The sequence below is a fragment of the Culex pipiens genome, chromosome 2 (genome assembly GCF_016801865.2).
Source record: "Culex pipiens pallens isolate TS chromosome 2, TS_CPP_V2, whole genome shotgun sequence".
NCBI lineage: Eukaryota > Metazoa > Arthropoda > Insecta > Diptera > Culicidae > Culex > Culex pipiens.
The window spans coordinates 119,786,852-119,814,203 of NC_068938.1; the positions used below are offsets into that span (position 1 = coordinate 119,786,852).

The window sequence follows — 27,352 nt, forward strand, 5'->3', positions numbered from 1 at the left end:
TATAAATTATGGAGCCATGGGACCTTAAAAATACTAAACAACTAATTTCAGAAAACTTTTGAGAGCATTTTAATTCAAATTCATACGAATTGACGAGCATTTGAATTTTATAATCTATTAAAATTCGGTTTTATTGATAAATAATCAAGAAACAATTTGTGTCTATTTTAGCTGTGTGTTACATCATAATTTGTTTTAGAGCAATTGTTGTATTTGATGCAACAATTGCTCTAAAACATAAAAAATAGTAAGAAAAGCAATCGAATTGTTGTAAATTTGGACAAGCATAAATCGGATTAATATTCCAAAACGTTACATTTTTCAAAACATTGCCCAAGGCACATTGTTTCGAATCAAAAATATAAAACTATTCTGAAAATTCAAAAATTCTCGAGTTTTTCTCGAAGAGGTCCTATAAACCAAATTTTCACTTTTTGCTTTTTGGGTGTTTTTGAATACCCCTGACTCAAGGCGGTTCTAAAAACACCCAAAAAGCAAAAATTTTAAATTTTGTTAATTGGACCTTTAAAAAAAAAAACTCTAGAATTCTTCTTTGATTTTAAAGAAATTTTAATTTGTCTAGAGATGCGTATGGGGTTCGGGGGTTGAAGATGAAGATGAAACAAGCCTAATAACTTCGTTTTGCCTTTTTTGCTTATTCAGCCTTCTGTGATCAAAATTTGGCCAAAGTGTCAATTAGTTAGCGTATAAACCTTCCTTGGGCTTATACGAACCCAATGCAGTAAAAACCGCACAGATCCGTAGTTCCGTATTGAACTAATTAGCGTTCGAACAAAACCATCGAATTTTTTTATATATATAGATAAAAAAAAAAACATAAATAAAAAAATAACTAGAATCAAACCAGAAATTGCAAGAAGGCTTCATTCTAATGAAAACTCAGATCAATATTTGGGTCAGGGACAAACATAAAACTTGTTCTAATACTTTTTATAACATTTTTATTCACAACAGCAAGGGAGCCTTAACTGCAGCACTACAATGTAATTTGTACAATGTTTGCATGTAACTGCACCATACTTAATTTAGAAATATTCTGTTCATAGGAACCTTAAGGAATAATTTATTGCTGATGTCTTTGAATATGTAACCGAAAGTGTCCTCAAATGCACCACGCAGCTCTCTAAACATCAACTGCCAGTTATCGTTCATGACTCCGTTCATTGCATTACCTTTCGAAAAAGAACAAACAAGTTGAAAATAAATAATTCCAAAACGAGAAAATTACATCTTACCCAACGCAACATCTCCGTTGAACAAATTTCCAAAGAAAATCGTCATATGCTTAGGCTCCTCCAACTTTACATTGTATTTCTTTATACGCATAAAGGTTTCACCATTTTGTTGAACTGGCTCACCGATTAGCTCGTGTTTTGTTTTCAACCCGTGCAGTGTGATATTCGCGAATCCTCGACCAGTCACGGGCAACAGAAGCACTCGTCCTTCCATCGTATAATCCCCAACAATTTCCATATACGGCGTAACGGCTTCAGAACGCAGCACAAATTTGTCCAAGTCAGTCCTGCAGGTTAGAAAACAGATTGATAAGTTTACAGCAATATTCATGTAATTATTCACTTTCAAACTCGCTTACTTTGATCGCGTTACAACCGAATCTGCCAGGTGGGTTAGTTTTAGATTTTTGAAATCCTGTTTCAGATTGATCGGAGACGACGCTCCTTGCTGGATGGAGAGCGCCGAAATGGCCAGCGGATTGATGGGAAGAATGCCAAACTCCGGAATTCCGTTTTTCATTGCACGAAGGGCACCGGTGATCGCTTCCGAGAGGCATTTGTCAAACTTGGGATCGCTCCGGTGGCACAGTTGGAAGGTTGGAGCTGAATAAACGCAAAATATTAATTAGTTGAAGTCTGTGTGGCCAATGCAAATTTTATTTTAAGCTCCAATTGTGTTTTATTTTAGGTCTCCCTTTTCAAAATTTCCTGAAAAAATATGGGGTCAAAAAATTGCTAAAACATAACATATTCATTCAAATAGATTGTAAACTCTTTGTTTCTAGTACTTTAATTTTATTTCAGTTTAACGGTGCACATCAACCAGAGCTTTTGCACCCAGATTTTTGTTACAGACATTTTAGTAACTTCAAAACTACGGGTACTATCGAAATATTTTTTATTCATCCCCTAAAGTACTGTCCACAAAGTAATTTACAACAAAGTTTGATTAATTTTACATTCCCGTTATTGCAGAATTGGGTCCGTAAGTTTGACCATTTTGGAATAAGAAGACAACAACTTCCTTCGTTGCTTTGCACCCTTAAACATTTTTTTTAACCAAAATAGCAGAAAAATAGGCTTTTACAACTTCGGAATATTGGGACCAAATGATCGGAAAAAGTTTGGAAAAAGTCGCCAAGCTTCGGGAATAAGAATATTTAAATAGGTGATCTTTTTAATTTTGATACCTTTATATTTTAATATCTTGACAGACACGTATTTCATCTTCTTCTTGGTAATTTCATTAAAAAAATGTCAAACTTGATTTTGTTAAGCACTTTTGTAAAACTTTTGATAAAAATAAGGCCATTTTAAATTTAAAAAAAAATATTGGCAGAAAAATTTTAACACCATAAAATCTGGTTTTTCTGTAGGGTAGAGTAATCATTAATGAGACACATAGAAACATTATAAAATGGCAGAATTTTGAAAATTTGCTGCTTATTGTACACTAAGATTGGTTTGACTTTTCAGGGAGCCGTGTCAGTCTCTGAAAGTAGTTTAAATTTTTATTGACATGTATATTTTTTCGTAAATAGATTCATTTAACTTAGTTGATGGCTTTCTGCTTTTTGAACAATTTTTCTATTGTCGGTATGCTTAATTTTGGTCAAAATAGCATATTTCTTAAATTTTCTGTGTTGTGAACAGGTTTCAGTAGTATTTGGGGTTACAACAGGCATAGTCTGGGACACTACAAAAATTACTGCATACTTATTTTCACTTGAAATATAGGAAATGTTAGTTAAAAAACACAGCCAAAGTTGACCCCTAAAAAATGACATTTTTAAAAACATTGGCAAAGTCACATAAAACAAGTTAAACTTCCAACCCTAAAATTTTCTAAAATTTTAAGAGTTCTTCTTTCCAATGCATTTTAAAGACCAAAAATTGGTTGAAAAATTGATGTTTGGCGATTTTTCAGATCGAAGCCCGTCTAAAGGCGAGGTTAGGTTGTAGAGGGTTAATGAGACACATAGAAACATTATAAAATGGCAGAATTTTGAAAATTTGCTACTTATTGTACACTAAGATTGATTTGACTTTTCAGGGATTTCATGTAAAATTTTTGCAAAACAGTTTTGATAAACAGAAATACAATTGACGTTTCCAGATCAATTCGAAAAAAAGAGGAAATAAACCTATTTTGGAGCTGGAGGACCGCCCTATAGCATTCTTCCATGATGAAAATATTAGAAACATGTTAAAAGAACTTGAAACTAATGTTTTAATGAAATGACAAAAAAAATATATTGAGATATTTGATACATTTTCAAGTTTCATTATATATCTTTTATAAAAATTCTAAATGAGAAAAAAAAACAGTTTTCATTGATTGATGATTTTGAAAAAGCAGTTTCCCTGACTCGGGACAGTCGCTCCAACAAACTGCAGGGTAAATTAGCGAGGTTCATTCAAGTTTGAAAAAAATAACCTTTTGGCAAGCCGTGTCAGTCTCTGAAAGTAGATTAAATTTTTATTGACATGTATAGTTTTTCGTAAATAGATTCATTTAACTTAGTTGATGGCTTTCTGCTCTTTGAACAATTTTTCAATTGTCTTTCAAACAAAAAATGTCAACGTGCTTAATTTTTTGTCAAAATAGCATATTTTTTTTTTAATTTTCTGTGTTGTGAACAGGTTTCAGTAGTATTTGGGGTTACAACTTATGCAATATTTTTAAATGTTGGTAATAAATTGAGAGATCTATGCGCGATACATTAACTGAGGATTATTTCATCCCACTCTCCCCTACAGTATCTATCGTCTATCGAATATATTTTTTAAATGGAATAATAAAAAACTTTAATTAGGTAACATTGATTGACTCCTTTTCTGACGGGGAGACGAAAACTTCAGCTTAGGCTTAAAATCATACATGAAATAATCCACAATTGATAAAAAAAATAGTACAGTCCAGACAAGATTATCTGAAGTTTCGATTATCCGATGTTACATTATCCGAAGTACGATTATCTGAAGGTTTTAAAGGGGGGAACAATCGCCAACACGTCCCCCCCTCTCTCACCTAATGTGTCTACGTGGTTTATGGATGGCCCGAGCTTCGAATAAATGCAACATAAACGATTTATTCATAAATATATTTTTTACTTTTTACATCAATTCGAGTCCTACTACCCAATTTTAGTCAAATTTGAATGGTTGATTGCCTATAAAATTACCAAATTCATTTTCTTAATATTTCATCACCACTAATAAGGGTCATTCTTAAGCTCGACAATCAAAAATAAGATAACGAAAAAAAAAGTTAAATCGTGATTCGATTATCCGCAGTGAAATTTATCAAAAGCCTTCGGGTAATCGAGTCTAGACGGTTTTCTATACATTTTTAAAAGGGCTCTAAAAATTTGTTAAATAAACGACAAAGTGTCTTCCTTAACTTCTAAATCTCGGAGATAAATTACTGTTCAAACTCAAATTTAAAAAAATATTTCAATAAAAAAAACACAACGTAGGACCGCATACAAACCAAAACATTCTCGAACTATTTAAAATATTATTGTCATAAAACATAAAACCAACACTTTCAAAATCAAACCAAAGATGCACATAACGTCCCAACATGCAATCCAACAAACTTACGCAGAACTTGTGCAAAACCGGTTGACAAAGTTGAAACTAGAAGAACCACGCACAGCAACAGTTCCATTTTAAGATTATAGAATATCAACGGGAGAATGCCACACCGATTATATCTTCACACTTAATTCAGTCCAGTCTTCGTTTTGCTGCTGTTATCACTATGCTGTTTTATGATCACACGATTCACACCACTTAGTATCCAATCAGCATCTGAAGAACAGGCACCAGAACGAAACGAAACCGAAACCGAAAGAGAATCCTTGCCTCCACGACGAGCCTCCGCTGGCGACTGATTCCGAAATCCGTTGGAGGATCCTGGTTTATATACGCACCCCGATCGATCGATTAGTCTTCTTCGTCGTCGGCTGCTTCCAACAATGGCCAGTCTGCGCATGCATACGTCAAGTATGCTGTCCAACGGTTGATAAACCTTTTGGAGAGGCATATGTAGCAGAACAACGAGAACCAGTCATCGGTCGGGGCAGGACAGGATCCTGATCCTCCGGTCCGCCAAAGTTGGATTCTGAATAAATTGTCTATAACTTTCAGTTCAACACGGAGTCTCGCGAGGATCTTCTTTTGTTTGGAATAGACAGTTGAAAAACCAGCTTTGAACGGTGAAACACATGATATTTTCACGTGACCTTGCTCGATTCTGCGGAATATGGAATACGGAATACATGTATCGTTTAGTGAGCCATCTCATATGAATTTCAGAGCCATAAATAAGTTTTTTTCCAGTTTGAGAATTCAAACAGCTTTTTGGTTAGTATGTCGCTTTTATTAACTAGTAAGAAAATAGACATGGATTCAATTGTTATAATCGATTACTATCATCATCATCATTTCTAGAGTTTTTTAAGATCCTATAAAATATTGTCTTTCATATGTTTATAGGACCTATTAAAAAATATCTTTATTTCAGTTTCCTAAGCTGAGTTATGGACTACCACCCAAAACTAATTAGTTCTAATTGGTAGAAAGAGATACGGAAACTATTTAGTAAAAAAAACAACAAAATTATTTTCAACTTTGTTACATTTTTAACAATCATGTTGTCTTAAGTCCAATGTCTAATTTTTTTTTGTATTTTCAAACTCAACACTTATTAATTTGACCGTTATAAATGTCTCTCTAAGTTGACTCTCCCCTCCCTTTTCATTTTAAAAATGATCCGAAAAATCTGAAGGTAGAAAATCTACTATATTATTTCAAAGTATTTAGTAAACCAGAAATTTTTGATGAAATGTAAAATAAAGCTTGGAATAACTCCTTTGTTACCATACCCCACATATTCTCCAGTAAAATAGTATTGAAAATAAACTAATACTAGAACATTGCCTGACCTTCACTTTCTTCCCTAGCTGAAGAACCGGGAAGTCTATCTTCTATAAAAAGTAAAAGCCAAACGTGAATGCAAGTGATGATTTATTCAAATATTCCAAACACGTTCTACGCGTCAGAGTCTGCGCGCCCAGCGAACGCCCGTCGCTTTATCTCCACAGTATTCAGTCTGCCAGAGTCCAAAGAACTCCGATGTTGGAGACATCGAACGAGCGCACGGATAAAATCTGAACCCTGTCAGCACGTTCACACTCAAGAAAGGTGTTATGTACTTACGAGGAGGACGCTCATTAGAATATTTCCTTTTGTTACTTTGCATTTGCAATCGACAATGCACAAATAAGCGCACTTTTACGATCAGTCCCTATCGAGAAAACTTGATTAATTCTTATTATTTTCCTATTATTACTATTAATATTAGAGTGAGTGAGCCAACTGTGTCCAATTCTCAAATATGGTCATCAATGAAACACTTTTGGTTTTCAACTTTCAATGATTTTTGTTTTTTTTTTTTCATTATCATTTTATAATGAGCTTTTTGTTGCATTTTCTTTCTATAAAATTGTTATAACAGTGCCGAAAATACAGAAAATACAGCCAGAGTTATTCAACTGTCTCATTGTAGACGCACTTGGTAGGAACAATGAGACAGGTGGGGAACAATGAGACACGCTACGAAAATCAATACTTTTCGAACTTAACATCATGTTTTTGTGTTGTATCACTGCAGGTGCAGGTGACTTGTCTTGAACATTCAAAATTAATTCTGCAAAATTGAAACTTCAATTGACAAAAGTTAAACTAAAAAGTATTTAAATTATATAAAAACCTTATTGTTATACCAAATAACTTTATATCCAACCCCTAGGTACGGCGCTGCCGGTAACTGTGGTCAAACTCATTTTTAGAAGTATTTTTTGGACTATTTTACAGATAACACTTTAAAATTCAAAGAATTCATTTTTTGTGGGTTTTTGATCAATAAAACATAAAAATCTACAGAACAATGCCGGAAATCATGCAAAACATGAAGGCATCGTCCTAAAACATCATCCTGCAAAATTAATTGACATGGTCAAGACTTTCGGGGCACCGGAACAGGTTCCAACCGGAAATGGAGCACTGAACTGATATCGATTGGTGGCCAATTGGAACCTACTCCGGTGCCCCGTAAAGGCTAGTATGGAGATCGGAAGTAAAGGGGTCAAGAAACAGCTTTACGAACAGCAGAACAAAGGAGAGGGAGCTTTTCCTCACCCTCTCTGGCTTGCTTTCGCTGCCGCTGCTGCCCATTTGAATTTTTTCTTGACCGATTCCTTCCAAAGTGCATACACCTCTTAAGACTTAACCATGTCAATTAATTTTGCAAGATGATGTGTTAGGATGATGCCTTCATGTTTTGCATCATTTCCGGCATTGTTTTGTGGAAAAAGTTTTGTTATATTCAACAAAAACTCATATAGGATGGCCGAGGTACCTCAATGGAATCTGGAATATCTCCGGTAAAAATAGACCATATTTATCCCCCATCTGATAGTTAAAAATATAGACAAATCAGGATCTTTTACAACTGAAAGTATCCAATTTGGTCAATTCTACCAAAAGTTATGAGACTTTAAAAAAAAGAGGTAGGGGTCAAATGACTACACGAGCGTTTGAGTGTTAACCAAAAGCGCCCGATCTTCGGAATCGGTGAGCAAGGTAGACTTCTCCCTCCTATTTTCCTGGAGGGAAAACCACCATTTTCAATCCCATCCATTGTGTGCCGTCTCAACGCGACGCCGTCAAGAACGTTCTTGTTCGCAGCGGTACGACAATCCCTTCGCTGCATTGTAGGGTATGATGTTGTATGACGGGGAATTAAGTTCAAGAATTGTAACCAACGGTTACAACCCATTGGGTAGTCATAACGTATCCAGGTTTTTAAGCGAAGATGGCGTTCGAATATTGAACGTTCGAAATGTCAAAATCGCGCAGTAGCACCAACATTTAAAAAAATGCGGCTGTCATGCCATGGCACACTTTTTTCTTAATGTTGGTACCACTGCGTTATTTTGATATTTCGGGCGTTCACCATTCGAACGCCATTTTCGCTTAAAAAGCTGGATATATTCTTTTGTTTCGCTAAACATAAAAAAAAGGATTTGCTAAAGGTTCAAATGGTTATATGGTTTTGACGAAGAACTTAGGCTCAGGGATCTATACGAGGTAGCAAGCCAAAATTTTGTGGAGCAAAATGAAACGCCTGAAGATGAAAAAACCCTTTTCCATCTCGGGACGTGACATTCAAGTACCTATCTTAAGCTTTTCGTCATGATGGTTATCCCTTGAAAAAAATTCAAAGGAAATGGTTATCCTTGTAGCAGCCTTTTTTATTGTTGTAATTTTGACGAGCTTTAGAAAATAGGTCTTATTTATTTACCAAAAAAATACCTTATTATTATTACCAGCTGTCTTAATCTCTACTTCAAACATTTTAGCATGTCAATACGATTCCCTCGAACAAGAAACACTGTTGGATGACTTGTTTTTACCATATATTTGTATTTAGGCATCATATTAGTTTCATTTGACCCAATGTCACCCCCTCTAAGGGGTGAGATTGGGTCAATTTGCAAACGATTGCCTTTTAAGGTAGAGTCCATCAAATTACACCATATTTTGGGAAAATGTTGGTAAACTATCTAACAACAATTCTACGATAAAAGATTTTCGATGTTATTTAAATTGTTTTTGTTGTTAAGAAATTACGTGAGGTGCATCGTTTTTTGACCCATAGTCACCCCCACTGACGGTAGTTTACTCCAGAAAATCGTAGCAAATTTCATTATTTTCTGAAATTCTAACACGTAGCCTTATGGGCGGGACAAATTTGTCTTGCGTTTTTCTCGGCTTGCTGTTTTTACATATGGGAAGGACTAGATTAGAGCGGCAGATTACGTTGTTGTTGTTGATTTTATTAGGGGGAACTTTAACCCTATGTCCCTATGTGTATGAGTCATTCGCACCTGTGCGACATACGTGCTTGATGGAAAAAAACATGCTGTTCCCCATGATGAAAAAAATCTTCAAATGATTGTTATGTGATATTTGCAGGAAAGAAAAACACATTTTCTATGTTTTGATTTAGGATATTTTATTACACCAGTAAATTTCCGTATGCAAGATAATATTTTTCCGCACGTTCTATCAGCTTTTTGAGTCATTGTTTTTTCCTAAATGGCTTGCTTTCGTGCAATTACTGTTTCAAATGAGTGTAAGAGTTTTGCTACCATTTTTCTTCAATTTTCGACCTTTTTGTCGTCTCTTTAGCACACGGAGATGTTTGCCCACAATTCCGAAACTTTTGCTACGATTTAAACTCACTCCGCAACTCTTTCTTCATATCACTAGAAGATTCAATCTGTCCCGTTTCCGTTTCCATTTACTTCCTTTTTGAATTGTTGTGTAAAACAGTACACGCTTTTTTGCTTGTGTTTCTGCAAGTTGATTTGCTCTAATAGTCTTAAAAATTAGATTTGCATACTTTTGTGTTGATCTTCATCATCAATCGTCGTCAACACAGATTGTTGGTTCTACAGTGTTGCATTTTCGAAGCGCGCGACAGTAGCAATGCCGAGAGTAAAACCGTACCTTCCACCAATCATTTTGGACAGTGTTGGCGCGGGTGTCGATACAGTTGGTACTTTCCGCATTGCTACTGCTGCGGCTTCTAAATCATTTCTTTTGATGCTATTGTGAAACTGCGCACGTGTGCGTGCGATCATCTTCTTTTCATTGTTGTGAGTCTGCTGGAACGTTATTTTCCTCACACAACGACGGCACCGTTTCATCATCGGCTGTTGGTTCTGTTTCAGTTGTTGTTGTTGTTGGTCTAGGCTTGCGGCTGTCGGATTGCAATCATGCTCAACGGTTAGTTTCGACCGGATGATCGTGAGGACTCGAAGACTGATCAAGCCAACGACAGTTTATTTTGTTTTTGTGGATTGGATTTCATTCCATGGAACAACATACAAACAGACGAGCATGAATTTTGATTTTGTTCTCTATTGACTGTACTGGTGGACGCGAGATTTGTTTTTTAGTTAAATTTGGATGAGAAGTTTTTACCTTCTCCCACTTGATCATCGCCAAAGTTTGGAGCAGTCTTCCAGTACAGTGAAAAGGCATTGCCAATAGTTATAAGTAAGACTTTACAGCGCGGTTTATCATGAGTAATAACGAGAAGCCTTTGACAAGCATTAGAATGCAGTTAATACCATGTAGAAACAAATATCGTACAACGAAACTTTCCGAAAATTTTGCTAATTTAGTACTAATTTTGCGTGTTAAAAATTACGCGGGCAACATGCCCGCACCTCACATAAAAATGTTCCTCAATTACACAGTCCAACGGAAAAACAAATTTATCATGGCGAAGGGACCAAAGTATGTGTTTTCAAACCGATTGTAAAACGCTCGCGATTCGAATTAAGAGCAGTCACTCTCAAGCATAGGAAAAAGTGCTCCCAAATCACATTCGAACGCTGTCAAATGGGAAAAGAACTCGGCTGCCTTCAATCGCAGTAGGCTGTTTTCTGTTCAAGCAAACTCAATCTAGCATAAGCTTGAGAGGAAAGGATTTTAGTGCCGATCTCAATTGTGAGCATTGATTGTAAACTAGATAAGACTCACAGCTTAGAACGTTTGAAAGTTTGTTATGCTACAGACATTACCAGTATGATTAAGAACATTGTTGCATTGTTGTGGCAGTTTCACAACAGCAGCCACATTCTTTCAACCAATCAGAGTGAAGGAGCAAAATTAAATGCAAAATGGGTAAAAGATTTTGGTATTTGGAAAAGTTTGCGAACATTCAATCAGGGTTCCTCTTTTCGTTTGCTTATAACTTTAGTTTTTCAATCAAAATTTAGAGTTTTATCGAATTAATGTTATAGTTAAAAATACTTCCTCTTTCGTTTGCTAAGAAAAAAAAAATCTTTTTCAAGAACCTAATCTTGTCCATTTTGCAAACTAAGTTTTCCATGAATACCAAATTTGTCAGTTTCATAAAAACGATAAAATTTACTACAAAATTCCTATATGACAAGTTGTTAAAACTATTTCAAAAGGACGAGCATGAAAATTTCGAGCAAACATTGATAATCCTCCACTGGAAAAACACATACTCGTTAGTCTCCGAGACAAAATCACGTCCGGACTGTGTAATTTACACTTCCAAAGGGGTGAAGAATAACCAAAAAATCTTGTTATCATAGATCAGTGTCAGCGAAACAACAAATAAAGGGAAAAGAACAATCACCAGGAGAGTTTAGAAAAGTGGACCTATTTACAGAGCGTTTCCCCGTGCCAACAACGAGAAAATTAAACCAGGAAAGAAAAACCCAACAGAAAACAATAGGATGTTAAAACGAGAACACATTTTGCACAAGAAAAAAAAGCCAAATCGGAAAGGAAAAAAAGAAGGGACAAAACAAAAAGAAAATACTCACAGTCGGAGCATTCGCAAGATATTCGACCATTTGCCCTTAAAATTTGCTGTTTTTTGCCAGTTTTTGAAAACCACCTGGTGAGCAGTGGAAGAAATATGTTCATTAATTTTGTTAAACCAAGCAAGTACGCACAGTGTAACCGTTGGTACTTGATCTTTTTGATTTTTTTTTGTTTTATTGCATTGCTGATTGTTTATTTAAGTAATCGTTTTTATATCATGAAACAGCTAGAAAGAGATATGACTGGAAATGAGATGGAAAATTTGTCCCCCATTCCCCCAACTGCTTCAGCAAATTAAGGTCGACTTCCGGGAAACTAAACTAAACACACAAACAAAAATGAATCCAAAAGAAAAAACGAAACACAACTGCTTGTTGTACACCGCACACATCACTGCTGCAATGTGATAACGTTTATTTCATCGTACTTTTCTTTCCTTACTTTTCTTTGTTTCATACAACGTAAAATGAAGCCAACTGTTGACCGCTTTCACCACAGATAGAGAAAAAAAAGTGTAATATGTAAACACATTCTAAAATTCATCAATTTTCTTACTGTTACTACTACTGTATTACAACGCGCTAAAGTTGTCGCCGAAAGGAGCAAAAAAAAATAGACGAAACGAAACGTAAACGTCGATCAAACAACACAAGAACAGAGAACAAACAATGCACGCATCAAGTAATGAGCTCTTATAGAGGGCGTGAGGGGGGGTATAAACAATCTCTCTGATGTGATAAAAAAAAGTTGGTTGAGGGCGTGTGCGAGCTCGATCTTGAAAACTAAGGCCAAATGATGGGGCGCCAATTGCCGCACTCTACGAAACTTTTGTTTTATTTGTCCGCGCTTATGTTGATTTATCTGCTTTTCAATAATATTTAGCAATTTCCTTCGACGTTCTGCATGATCTGAATTGTTGATGCTCTTTTGTTGTATTGTGAAGTTTTTTTTAGTTTTATGTTCTAGTCATTTAAATTAATATTAAATTATTATTTGTTGTATGCTTGTGTTTTTTTGTTTATCCTCAATTTTTATTATTTGCTTCAACTTTGTATAAGTCATCATGTTGTTTAACTTGTTTTTAAACGTGTGTGTGTGTGTTGTTGTTGTTGTTTTTGTTGTTGTTGTGAACTTTTGATATCCATTGATTAGCTATTATCTGCTTATTTCTTTTTGTTTTTACTGTAACCTCGGGGCGGTGTGACCGGTCGTCCAGAGTTTATGCCGCCGTATTGAAACTTACGTTTGTCAGCTGGTTTCAGTATCTGGAAGGAACACATCAGCGTGTCGTCCACGGACATCATGGCTCCTGTGTGCGGGGGAAAAAAAGAATAAGAAACCGACGCTGTTATCTCTGTAATCGAGCAGATTGGCCAAAGCCGCCTGACTTACCCGCATTGTCAAACTCGCCGCAGTAGTTGGGCGCCGAGAAGAGTGTCACGAGCTGACGCTTGGCGAAGAATTCGTACCCATCTTCGACCACCTGGTGGGCTCGGCATATCAAATCAAAGTCATGTTTGGTTAAAAATTTGCCAACAATCTGAAAGGGAGAAAGAATTTGTTATAGAACTTTGTCACCGCACCAGAGCGGCAAATTTTGTTGGTTTATCTAGCTGAGGAGGCAGAGGAGCTCAAATCATTAAGGTATGTTTAATAGTAGTACACTAAAACCCCCAATTGCGTTTTCCCAGATTGTGCTTGCCCTGTTTAGAGCTCAAACTACCAAATAACGCTCTAATTGGCGCAAATCTGGGAAGCGTTATTGCGGGGCCATTCACAAATCTGGGTATATAACAGCTCCAGGAAGTTGTGACTTGATGATCTACCTGTTCAACGGAGGTCTAAAATCAAACCATCCACATTAACGCCCCCCGGGTCTTTTGTGGTCTCTATTGCAAGTTTCTGCTCGAACCTAGGAGTCCGAAGGCTTGAATGGGGAGAGCACCCAAACCTCTTTCTACTCCAAGGAACCTTCCACCCCAGTGTTTGAACTGACGACCTTCGGATTGCGAGTCCAACCGCCGCCAGCGATTCCACCGGAGTAGGCTTGGTTTGGTGTGTTGTTTGTACTTATGGCATGGAGACGACTCCTACACCTGGAATGACTTAACGGCCTAACAACCAAGACCGGGACCGACATTTTACTTCCTCATCCGATGGAAGGTCGGAGGTCTATATGGGTGAATTAACCATCGGTATAACTTCAGGTAACTTGAGTGGACCACGATGAATACTCTGCAACATGCTGGTATGTTTTTGGTCATCCAGGAACTTTCTGGATATCTACCTCATCAAAGGGTCTCTACATATTTTCATATAATTTGATTTAAAGCACACAACTTCCGGGAGTTCTTGGATGACCCCAGACATTCTAACATGACACAACTACCTGAAGCTATATCTTTGGTTAATTCACCCGTATAGATCCTCGTTGATCTGGTGAATATCCAAGCCATGACTTCAAGAAATTGCTGGATAACTAAAAAACAATCCAACGTTCCGCTAAGTGCTCATCGTTGTCCACTGAGGAAAATGCTGTACCACCGATGGTTGATACTCCCATATAGACCTCCGTTGATCAGGTAGATCATCAGGTCATAACTTCCGGGAGTTCTTGGATATCCAGATTGGTTGATTGCCCCGTGTTTGTGGAAGGCCCCTTTATGCAACTGTTCCTATTATATGTAAATAAAGTACATTATAAAGGAAACCCCCGAAATTACAAAGTTTCTAAATAATGTATCAAGGTATAACATAGATTTCAAATCATTATGGGTAATTCTCCGCAAACTCACACGAAATCGGAAAAAGTTGCCCCGACTCCCCATCGATTTGCGTGAAAGTTTGTCCTAAAAGGTAATTTTTTCCCCTAATCACGAATCCGAGCTCCATGTTTAGATATCTAACATTTTTTTTTTTTTCATTTTAAAATTACGTGTTTTTTTTTTATTTTGCTGGGCTATTTTCTAGAGTGGGACAATGTTCTACAAAGTTGTAGAGCGGACAATATTACAATTATAATTTTACGAAAAAAAAACATTACTTAATATTTTTTTAGTAAATTCATCTTAAACCACCCTTTTTACAATTTTACGGACTTTTACGGGTTAAATTCCATTTAAATTTCAATGTCAAAGCGCCATGTCCTGTCGCAACCAATCAAGCCCATGTTTGGGATTCGGGTTCAGTACACCTAGCGGAAATTGCCCTGAAATGCCCGCAAAATAGTCTAATTTTGTTACATCCAAGTAGACAATCGCCACATATCATCAGTAATCTGATTTGAATTTTTACCAAACAGTGAGAGAGCTGCATGGTGTCAACATAGGAACAATAATTACGAATGTATCTTGCACGCTACATGAAAACAAAAACATAAAAATGTTTGAGCTCCGTCGACAGGCCATTTTTCAGTACAGAAAACCCTCAAAGTGTCCCCTCTGCACACTTACATCCACTCCGAAGGTGAAGCTGACACCGCGATCGTTCTCGCCGTAACCGTTGGTGTCCTTGTCCGGGTCGGACCACAGCAGGTCGCACAGCAGACCCTGGTCGGGCACGTCCGTCGGTCTCATGATGCGCCGGATCTGCTCCATCGACTGTAGGTCGGGACTCAGGCCGCCGTGGCAGCAGAAGATCTTCTCGTCCACGATCGCCGCCACCGGTAAGCAGTTGAAGCAATCGGTGAACGTCTTCCACATCTTGATGTTGTAGCGCCGCTTGCACTCATCGTAGAACCTGGAACCGAGCAACAATAACAAAAAACAAGGAATCGGAATTAGAATCTCTGGTAATCACTCGCCGCGAAGGCGCACGGTCATGTGATTAGATAGTGGCCTGGCCAGGTACCAGGAGACGCTAGTGTGGTAAAAGAGGTTTGTTCAATTAATGTTATCAGCAGGCTGGCTTGGAAGAATCGAGCGGCTGTGTTGTGAGTCATTTACGACTCACATCAGCACCGCTGTGTGCAATCGATGAAAAGAAAACAACAACGGCGTCGGCGGCGGCAGCAGCACATGAAAGTTATACAGTGTCTGATGAAACGAATGCTATTCAGCAATACTTTTAGAATGTACACGTGAGTCTATTTGAAGACAATATGAATGCTAAATGCTATGTGTTGTTTGAGGCAAGTAATCCCGTGCCCCGTCCCACCAATTTTGACTTAGAGTTATAAATTGCATAAATTTTATTTCATCAGTCCTAGTTAAAAACAAAAATTCATCTAAATTTTTTTATCGACAGGACTTATTTGAAAGGAGTTCCATACATATATCTTTAAATGAATAAAAAGTTTTGCTGACTCTTGACTCTTCAGCACAACAAGCCGTACATTTTTTTTTTTTTTTTGCAGTGCCAGAAAACACCCTTTGAATGGGATTTTAAGTCAAACATCGATGTGTTTAATAAATTTACCGTTCAATCAAAATGTTATTGATATGTATTATTTTGCAATACAAGTACTAAAAATTCATGTTTATAGCACCTATTCGAATGCTCAAAAGTAGAACTTTTCAACCTTTGTACCGAAATATTACTTTTCCTGTCATTCTCGAACGACAAAACAGCCTACTCTTCTGTACCAAAAATAACAGAATCGAATAGTAAACCTTTTCAAAACAAATGCTGAAAATTTCTACTTTTCAGCACTTGTTTTGATTTGAACGTTGGATTGACTAAATATATGGACAATTGACTTACCATTCCATTCATATGGTGTTGTCCGGAATTGCATAAAATGTTGTATGGGACCATCCACAAACCACGTGGACACTTTTTTGGTAGTCTCAACCCGCCCTCTTAAAATGTTCACGTGGTTTATGGATTGCCCCTATGGAACTCTTTGCAAAACTTGATTTTTTCAGCACTCGTCGTATTTATCCAACTAGGTGAACCTCGTTGTATGTACTGTAAACTGGGGTGACATTGATAACCCGGGGTGACTGTGATAGGTTTTTCAAATGCCCGGCTCAACATTTTTGAGAATTTTGAGTATATTAGCACCAAGGGCTACCTTATTATCGAACATCTATTCAAAAATGTGACTTTTATATTGGAAGTATCCAAATTAGTGGCCAAATCAAATTTCTATCAATGTCACCCCGGGCTATCAATCTCACCCCAGTTTACGGTACAACTCGTGCTGAAAAAATCTTCTTTTTGCAACATGTTGCATAAACTACTATTTCGATTCTGTTATTTTTGGTGAAGAAAAGTAAGCCGTTTCGTCATTCGAAAATGACGGGAAAAATAAGTAGTTTCACAACGGAATAGCAAAAAAGGTTATTCAGTAAAGTGCAGGAAAATGACAGTTCGGTGAAATGGCAATTGCAACCTTGTTGACAATTATAAAAAAAAAAAAATCATGTGACTTTTCATGAGTTCTGGACAGAACGATAAATTGTCTCATCGTACATGACCCCGAACTAATCCAGAAACCACTCCCGTGGCTTAATTATTTCGGCTTTTGACTCAAAGGGCCAATACGCACCTCCCAAAAAAGGGGTCAAGAAATGGCTTTACGAACAGCAGAACATACACTAAACCGGATCAAATCCGCAAAAGACTATTGTCAAGTGAATTTCATTAGCAAAAAATGAGCAACTAAGATTCTTCTCACAAATGCATCAAAAAAGTTTCATGCTGCACATCTTTCTTTGTGATTTGGGAGATTTGAGATTGCGTGACTCATATTTCAAGAGATTCACAAAGTATCTCGCTGCAGGTTGTGATTTACTGTTTACATCGCTCAATATTTAGTAAAAATCGATCGGCAGCTATTTTTGCCATAAGCCAGCGCTGCACGAAATGAGGTAAGACGCAAAAAAAAACAACATAGCCGGATTTAACTGCCCCGCACACATAACGGGGCTCGGCTCCTCTACTCTACTTTGCTCGCTCAAGTAAGAGAGCGTGTGGAAAGTCGGAAAATCGATGAACAGCACACAGCACAAACAAATTGCACTGGAAGAAGAGGAACGACGCCGGCACCGGCTTCTGGCTGGCTGTTGACTACTGTTTTTTTTTAAGAGAAGGATATAGAAAATCAAACGTACAAAAACCTGCGCCACATATAAATAGTACTATTAATACTGAATACTTTTCTCCACCATCATCTGAAGGTCAAGTGAGTCGTGCGACAACGACGACGGTGATGGAAAAAAAAACACACACACATCTCTCGGAATCACAAATCAAAACCAACTAATTTCAGGAAGGAAATAAATATAAAATTTATATAAATCGATGGGTGGCGATGCGAAGAACGACTTACCCATATATTCTGTTGATGCTGGCGCACTCGTGGTTTCCTCTGAGCAGGAAAAAGTTCTCCGGGTATTTGATCTTGTAGGCAAGCAGCAAGCAGATGGTCTCCAGCGATTGCTTTCCTCTGTCGACGTAATCGCCCAGAAAGAGGTAGTTCGACTCTGGGGGAAAGCCGCCGTACTCGAACAGACGCAGCAAATCATAATACTGTCCGTGGATGTCACCTGCCGGGTGGGTGGGCAAGAAAGGGAAGAAAGAAAGGAAAACGATTATAGCGCTTGTAATCGCAAACGATGCCATTACCTAACAGCAGTTACTTAATGCTCATGAATAAAAATCAGTTTCAAACCTTGGAAGTAAACAAGCAGCCTATCCTATTCTTCCTCAACGTGAACTGTCACTAAAGCAAGTGCGGTAGACTGTTTGTTTAATTACAAGCTTTCGCCCTTTTGTAAAGTTTCTGTCAGGGTGATCACTCAAATCCCATTTTCGAATTCCCGACTTCAGAAACTCAAATAATAGCAATTTATTTTCTAAAGAATGATTTCAAACTAAAAACTATTTACAAAAAGTAATAGTTAATATTAACCTTCAAAAAAAATAATATAAATGAATTTTTAAATTCAAACTATTGACAATTTTCGAAAAAAAACAGAAACTTTACAACAAATTTCCAAAAAAATACTTTAAATCTTAAACATTCAGTCTTTGAAACATCACCGAAAGCTTAACAATACTTATTATTGCAATGTTTATTTTTAAAATTGATTAACTTATAGTTTTTGATACTTCGTTTTAACTAGAAATGGCGAAAAGTTAAAGATACTTAAATTTTACTATTTTATATATATTTTAAATCAAAAAACACTTAAAATATGATAACTGATCTTTCAAATAATTTTAAGAAAAAATCCAGCATTTTGTTCAAAAGAATGATTTATACAAGTTTTAATTTTTTAAATTTTGATATTGCATATGCTGATTTGCGCTGTTTTATTTTTTTTTTTTTCAATAAAAAATTAAATTTGATAAGATTCCAAATTTTACCACTCATTTTATTCAGAATGAAAAAACGAAACTATTGGCACTACGCCCCCCGGGGCATGGCCTTCCTCTAACGTGGGATTTCTGCTCCAGCGCCTCTGACGAGACAGGAGAAACCGGGACCGACGTTTTACTTCACCATCCGATAGAAGCTCAGTGGATAAGGCGGGAATCGAACCCGCGTCTCATAGCATCATCGGGATCGGCAGCCGAAGCCGCTACCCCTGCGCCACGAGACCCACACAATTTATTCAGAATGTCTTGTTTAAATCGCTGATAACTCGCCAGGGTTAACTCGGATCGTTACATAAGAATCTAACGCATGACAATGATCCGACATATTTAGCACCACCTTTTGGCGGAATTTGGATTTTTTTGCTTTTCTCCATACATTTTTGCGGATTTTCTCATACAAACTGTTTCGGTGGACAACCCTACTCTCCTTACTGTTGATGCGCACCCCTAGGCTTCTGACAGTTGGTCTGTGCGCGCGAAGAGAAGAACATCAAAACAACAACATCACTCTTGTACGAACACGCGGAGAAGTCGGACGAATAAAGTAGGAGTTTAGTATTTAGTTATCCCGCTCGTGTCTTGTCTTTTCTTCGAACTGCGAAGCCGGTCCAGTCCAAGTGTCCGCAAACATTTGGTCCTTCGAAATCGGATAGTTTTTCCTACGAACCGGTGAAGATGGAAAAACTTGTGAAAACTCGGAACGCACACCTTGTGCAAGTGAAAGGGGAGTTGGTGGCAGCTGGGAAGTTGGCCGGACGGCAGGCGCCCGTTGGCGAGGCCAAGCAACAGCTTATCCTTCTTCAGGAACTTGCTGGAAACTTCCGGCGCACGCAGACGGCAATCGAGGAAGAGCAAGAAAGTATGGAGGCAATCGAGGCGGAGGGCGAATACCGAGAGCAGTTCAACGAGGTTTACTACAACGCGTGGGACATCATCGAAAGGTACATCGCAGCAAACACTCCGGCGAAATCGCGTGTCCTGGCCAGCGGAAGCGCGACTGCTGATAAAAGCGATGGCCTTCGAGAAGCGATGCGCCTGCTGCAGAACACGCAGCGCGTGATGGTGGAGGAACTGATTGTACGATCTGGAGGGAAAATCGGAGTGGCCCCAAACAGCGAAGCTTTCTCGGACGAACAACTTCTGCGGAACGATGAACCGGAACCGGATCTGGCAAACCGGAAGATTTGGATCTCCATCAAGGACCTGAATGATGAAGGAAATGGAGCATCGAAAGGGCAACCGGAAGCGGAAACAACAAGCGACATTGTAGCGGAAGTGCCAGTGGAGGCACCCCAAGTAGCGATGGCCTCGCTCCCTACTTCCGTCTCGGAACTGGATCGCAACGGCAGTCAGGCAGAGCAGAATCACAACGATTTGGGCAAGGAACCATTCTCACGGACAATCTGGGAGCAGAAGGAGGTTCCCAAGCTGCTTCAGCTTACTCCTTCTGGTCGAACAGCCACAGCGCTCAAGCAGAATATGGACGAACACTTCATCGTGCGGCTACCGGTCGACGATTCGAAGAAATTGCAGGACTGGAAACTCATCCAACTGGACTCGAACATCGTTGTCGAGTGTCACGACAACACCACGACGGAAAGTCCAACGGCAACACTGACGGTTGAACCCATAAGCGAAAGGGATGACAAGGACAAACTTGGACTCCCGGACGTTGTCGAAGAATTGAATGTCGGAGCAGGTGTAGACGGATTTTGGATTGGAACTCAGAGATTACAGCAAGCGGTGCGAAAGGGACAGGTCGAGGGAAGCTGGAAGGCGTCCAGTTTCTGCCCACCTTGGTGGAAAACGAGCAACACGGAACCGGATGTGTTTCGCATCCCGTTGAAGCGTATAGACAAATGGAAGAACATGCACAACACAGCCGAACTTTGGATTCATTGGCGGGTTGAACACTTGGCCATCCTGCAAACTCGGATGTTTGGCACCGACGGAGAATGTGTATCCGGACTCGACGAGAGACACTCAGAAGAGGAGGCAGTGACGTGCGGTGGCTGTTGCAGCACATCCGCAAGATCTTGGCGGTACGAACGGATTGAGGCAGTGGTGCCTCAAGGCGGGGGAGTATGTTTCGGTGGACAACCCTACTCTCCTTACTGTTGATGCGCACCCCTAGGCTTCTGACAGATGGTCTGTGCGCGCGAAGAGAAGAACATCAAAACAACAACATCACTCTTGTACGAACACGCGGAGAAGTCGGACGAATAAAGTAGGAGTTTAGTATTTAGTTATCCCGCTCGTGTCTTGTCTTTTCTTCGAACTGCGAAGCCGGTCCAGTCCAAGTGTCCGCAAACACAAACTTCAACGACAAAAAGCGACCCTTAAGTTACTTATTTTTGCCTGAAGAATCTAGAAATGGGGTATCCATTTTCCAAAGTTTTCAATTTTTCTTGTCGCCCTACCACGCTGACTCAACTCGAGGGGAAGCATGAGCTTTGGGGTTCGCAGAAAGCCGGGCACTTTGAATTTTTAAAAAAATATTTAGCCTGGACCGAACGGTTTTGCCTTCCTCACCTCAATGAGGAAAGGCTATAAAATCACTCGAAAAATGAACTTCTTCATTACGTTCTTCGTATAGATTATCTATAAGGTTATTTCAAGAAAAAAAACATTATAAGGTGTTCTTATGAAAATCACGTATGGTATAACCTTATAAAATTCATGTGATAAACTTATACAAATCAATGAATTTGTCATATAAAATCCTATATTTATATGGCATTATTATAACATTTATATTTTTTACAAATGATTTCGTTCATATGCAAACCATATATATATTTTATAGTTTGTTTTAGCTGAGTAAGTGTATTCACATTATGAATGCGAGGAAGGCACCAACCACCTAAAGGTGGATTAAGTAACGTTTTTCTTCATAGTCTGTATGGAGAATTAGGGCGGTTCGCTTCTCCTACATATTGAAATCAATTTTTAGTTGTATAAGGCTTTCTAATCTAATCTAACACAAACACGTATAAGAGTTTCTAGTCAGAAATTTTAAACCTAATTTCAATTCCATGAAGTTATTGGAAGCGGCACAGCTTTTTTCATACACATGTCATAACTGAATTGACAACTAAGATAATTCAAATTTGAGATACCTAACGAGAAAAGCGGCTTTGGTTACAGCAGAAAATAAAAAAAATCCTCGGTGAACCTTCCGTAATATTGACCGAATTGAGCTAAAATCGTTTTTTTTCCTCAACATGTGATTCAATTGGTTCCAGTTACGTAGTAGCTAGCCCAGGGGTAAAACTCAACCAAATGGGCAATTTCGTTGTGTGATTCATTTAAATGGGAAAATGATATCATTTACAGGTCGGTGATCATTTTCCGATAAACCACCTCCGCACACCAGCAGCAGCGCGACACAGATTCGACGCAGATTTGCACCTGGGATTTACAAACCCACCCACACAAACACACGACGACACTCAACTCAACGTGTGCGGACGACGGGGTCGTCATTGGTTTGGTTGCGTCTCATGTTGGTCTCGCGCGAGTAACAAGTTGTTGTTTTCTCATGCGACGGCGTGATCAATTTTGTTACAGTTTGCACCATTGGTTCGCGTCCTGCTAATCAGTTTAGGCCATATATTGCTGGCGATGGGGACTGGCAAATATTTGGTTGTTGTTTCGCTTCGGAGGTGAATAAAAAATCGAAGGATTACCTAGTTTGCCAATTAGGTGTGATGCAGATTTGGTGGCAAAGGTCTTGTTTGCAGCAAAACAAATACTTCAATTTGGATAGTTATCTAATCTGGGATCGTCAATTTGAACTTTTTCCGGCAATGTTATCACCTCTTTGTTATCGCTTTCGAGGCTTTTAAGGTGTCCAACACTATTTTTCAATTACAGACTGCCATGATTTTCAGGTTCAAGATATTTCAACCTACCCTAGTTGATGTCTTATCACACAAAAGGCTTAACACATCAAATAAAGAAGGAATTTTTGATTGATGTTGTTACGATTACACTTTTCGATAAGTTTTTGGATTATGTTTTGCAAAATGTTGGCTTCTCGTAACTCAAAGTTCAACTAAAAAGGCATTCGTCTTTGTTTAAGTCTGTCAAACACATTTTCCATAATTTAACACATTTTAGAAATGCGCGATCTTGTCGTATGTCGCTTTGAATAAACAAAGACTAGAGAATGCAATGTTAACAATAACATATCCGTTTTGTTTAACTGATAAATCTGTTCTTGGTCCCGTATCTTGATTAAATTTGATGGTTGTTTCCTATTCCCCAGATATGTTAATTCTGGTTGTTTTATCAAAAGAAGTATACATTTTTTAAGTTCCTCTGTAATTACTCTTACACAGAGAATCAACATTACACACTGTTCAGTACACTTTCATACACTTGTATGGGATTTTTCAGTTCAACTATGATTCCACGAAAGTGTGTAATAATATACTGAAAAATTCCATACAAGTGTGTAAAAGTGAACTGAAAAAAGTGTAGACCTAATTCTCTGTGTGGCTTTAAGAAAAAAATAATTACAAAAGCCGACTCGGTCCTGACAAGGTCCCTGCACCGAGAAGGAGCTAATAAATATAATCATGCATATAATTTTATGCAAAAAGTTTAAATTTTTACGAAAATTTATTTTTGGTACATTCATATCTTCAAATCATAAAATTATCAAAACTTCAAATTGTAAGTCTCAAATCACCATCTTCAAATCTTAAAAAGTTAATCTCTATAAATATCACAGTTCCCGTTAAAATACCCTTTTGACGATAAATAACGTCTCAGAGTCGAGGGTATTGGGGAACCATTCCAGAAAAACGGGGCCGCAGTGTTTTAAAAGTATCAAAATTTAAGTTCTCAGCGACTATAATCATCATTATCATTAACCAAGTTAGTGACGAATGACCATATTAAGGTGAAAGTCACTGTAATTCAATAAACAACAACAACATTAAACCAAGTGAAAGATTCTTGTAGGAAATTCAATTCCCAACAACTTTGTGCATATTGATTCGAGTTTATTCTGATTATTGATGATTTTTTTTTAGCAAAATGTTTTTTCTTATATACTTTGCGAACAACCCTTATATTCATCCAAGTAAACTAGCCGAATTCTTTTCATCACATTACTAATAACTCAGCAGGATCAACTCTGATCTTCTTGCACCATTCGACAAAGTTGTAGGGAATTGAATTTCCTGCAAGAATCTCCACTTGTACAATTCTGGAGCAACATTTGAAAGGGGCGGTACGACATTGCTCTTACGGCCTTTCTTCCCATTTAAACGCGTGTAATCAAAGGCCGTAAGAGCAATGTCGTACCGCCCCTTTCAAATGTTGCTCCAGAATTTTGGTCAAGACCTGCGCCACCTGCTGCCGAAATACTACAACTATATTTTTCCCATAAAAGTCATATAAAAGTCATTGTTTTTGTTTTTGACATTAGTTTACATGACGAATAACATGCTTTTAGTACTTCTCGATAAAATAAACTAACATAAACTAACATTGAATTCGACGACATTCCGATTATGACACTTTGATATTTTTTTCTCATTATGAGAGATATGGTAAAGAAAACCATTCAGTTTGTTGCAAATTTAATATCATCGCTTACTTTTTCAAAACGTCACATTGGTTGTTTTGAAAAAGTAATCTAGATAAGATTATATGAGCAACTAGAAACAGGCAAAACAGTTACTTTTTTGTTTGGTGTCCTAAAATACAGATCTTGGTGTATACAACCGTAAAAACTTCATGCTACCAAGATATCAAAAAGGTTCATATTCAGTGATGTCCCTTGGATCTTATTTGGACCATCTTTGGGATACACTAAGCCGTCCAAAGTAATCTCCGCAACAACATGAGTATCCGCCGCAACAATTACTTATACTCTATGGGTAATTCGCTCCCGTATTCAGTGAAGTCCCGAAGAATTTTGGGGTACCCCGAATGTCTTAAAAGTAGTCCAAACAAATAATAGTGATGCAAAAGGGCCGCTGAATATAAACCATGATCAAAATCTTGGTAGAATCGTGCTGTTACGGCGGTAGACTTCATAATCTGTATTGCAGGACACTAGGAGGATCAAGAATATCTCGTATGAGTTGAAATTTTGTCAGATGGTCGTGGATACATCACTGAAATAAAGTTGTCTTAATTTATTGAGACGGATTGAACTTAAGCCATGTGACAAACTGACTCAGTTTGGTTTACAAAATACAGAAAATATGCATCAACACATTTCAATTATTGATTAGACAAAAACATCTTTTTAATATCAAGTTAGATATCAAGTAAGTTGACCTAATCAAATGAACACAATTATTTTAGTGTTGAAGATAGTTGCAAGAAAAGTGGACAACTTTATACGGATTCAATCTTTATTAGTTTTGTTACTCTTCAAGTCCCGTTAATCAATTGTTATTATTAGATGATGCTCTATAACACTATAACGTGTTATATTTATTAATTAAAATTACACTCTATGGCCATGGAACCGCTTTGGCCGCCGCGGCCGTCATCTTCGCCGGATGATTTGCGAGGAGTGAAAATAAAAACACACAAACACCAGCATGAGAAGAGCAGAGGAAAAAAAAACTTTGCGATTACGCACACGTATTTTCATTCGCCGCGCCGCCGTGTGCTCTCCACACAGTCATCATCGCCAGCGCCGTCATCAGTCATCATCAACAGTCATGACTCAATTTCGACCCGCGACTGTACGACTACTATGACCGATGACTTTTCTTTTTTTTTCCTCTGCTCACTCAACAATTTTGATCTTTTTTGGAAAAAGGAGAGACTTACCGCAAATTTTCAACGGCGCCTCCAACTCCAGGAGAATCGGCTGTGACAGGAAAATTTCCCGTGACTTCAGGCACAGGCCACGGATTTCATTTTCTGACAATTGAACATTTTTTCCTGGCCGCGCACCGCGAACTGGAAATTAAAAGAGGAGAACGAGAAAGGAAGAAATTTAGCGATTTTTCCGATCAGAGCACACTTGGATCAAAAGGGGTTTACAGATCGTATTTTTTTCCCTCTAATTTTTTTTTAAATTCCGTCCTTGCCCTGATAAAAAGTCTAACTAACAGGATATCGTTGCCAAATAAAATTACTATTACTATTACTATTACTATTACTGAAGGTGGCATCATTAAATTCCGTCGACCTCCCGCGCGCGACACATTCGCACCATCTTTTTTTTTGTGCTGTCGGGCGTTGTCCAACCCTCGAAAATCCCCCCGCAGAATCTCGGAACAACGAAGTATAAGCGCCATCGCAGCAGGCGGACGGAATTGCCCCAGCACGGCGATCGCCGGATCGGCTCCTTTACCTTCCAAAAGCATAGCAATCAGATGATCGATGTTTAATGCGTCTGGGTCCGACATTTTGTAGGAATTCACTTCTTTTTTCTTCACTCTCTCGCACTAGCGCTGCTGCTGCTGGCTGAGGCCGTTCCACCGCACACTCTCAAAAACACGAACGCACACACAAACACACACACACTGGCTCTTCTTCCGTTATTTGCTCTTTGCCTTCACCTTCTCCCTCTTCTTCTTCTTCGTCTTGTTGGTTATCGCAGCAGGCACCGTTTTTTCTTGGACTTTTTCCACCGATTTCGACCGGGAATCGACGATTCCGTGCTTGTGACACGACGACGACGGCACACGGGTTGCGATTGTTGTGCGCTGGAACACGGGGCTGCGGTCGAGCGAGCCGTGCGAAAATCCAGGAGGAATTTTCACGCAAGAGGAGAGAAAAAAAGTCACCCGAACCACCACCACACAGCACAGCAACGCGGACTTCTGGTGAGCGAGTGTGAGAAGCGAAAAACGTCGCCGTCGTCGCCGCGGCGCTGTACGCGCCAGGGATGCCAGTTTTTGGGGGCTTTTGTGACTTTTGAAATGTCTGCAGAGGAAACTAATTTTAAAACGGAATCCAGAGGTAAACAGTGCAACATTGGTTTTCTATGAACTTAACCGAATGGTATGTTCGTTCACAGCTTCCTGGTATCATCTTGATTTTATTTGTTATATTTATTTTATTTACTATATTTATTATTTATCATTATTACAAAACTATATGCTTATTAGATAATACACAACAGACTCACATTTACGCTTACAAACATCCAAATCATATAATACATTACGCATTCAACCACTTTCATCGGCCCGATGAAATTCCCCTAACCCCAATTCCAAACCTCCCAAAAATATTCCGTTCACTTTTAAAAGTCGCATGGGTTCCCTGCACTTTTGCCACTAGTGAACAACAAAAACATCTCCTCCCAAATCCTCACGGGACTGTATGGGCGTAGCCTTGGT

General features: G+C 38.3%; 1 protein-coding gene across 4 annotated transcripts; it reads right to left on the reverse strand.

The window, feature by feature from the left end:
* Nucleotides 1–945: 945 nt before the first annotated feature.
* Nucleotides 946–26,857, reverse strand: LOC120424111 (serine/threonine-protein phosphatase alpha-2 isoform). Of its 4 annotated transcripts, XM_039588132.2 has the most exons (9): nt 26,359–26,857; nt 25,830–25,961; nt 17,974–18,190; nt 15,152–15,437; nt 13,092–13,239; nt 12,943–13,008; nt 1,616–1,859; nt 1,257–1,543; nt 946–1,193 (listed from the first exon to the last, which is right to left on the reverse strand). In XM_039588132.2, the coding sequence occupies exons 1-9, from the start codon at nt 26,411–26,413 to the stop codon at nt 1,042–1,044; spliced, it is 1,587 nt and encodes a 528-aa protein (XP_039444066.1). In that variant the 5' UTR covers nt 26,414–26,857; the 3' UTR covers nt 946–1,041. The 4 variants fall into 4 exon arrangements, with proteins under 4 accessions (XP_039444066.1, XP_039444069.1, XP_039444068.1 ...); XM_039588135.2 differs by lacking the exons at nt 946–1,193; nt 1,257–1,543; nt 1,616–1,859 and adding exons at nt 9,639–10,092; nt 11,699–11,772 and having other exon boundaries at nt 26,359–26,855; XM_039588134.2 differs by lacking the exons at nt 946–1,193; nt 1,257–1,543; nt 1,616–1,859 and adding exons at nt 9,639–10,154; nt 11,699–11,772 and having other exon boundaries at nt 26,359–26,855.
* Between the last annotated feature and the right edge of the window lie 495 nt (nt 26,858–27,352).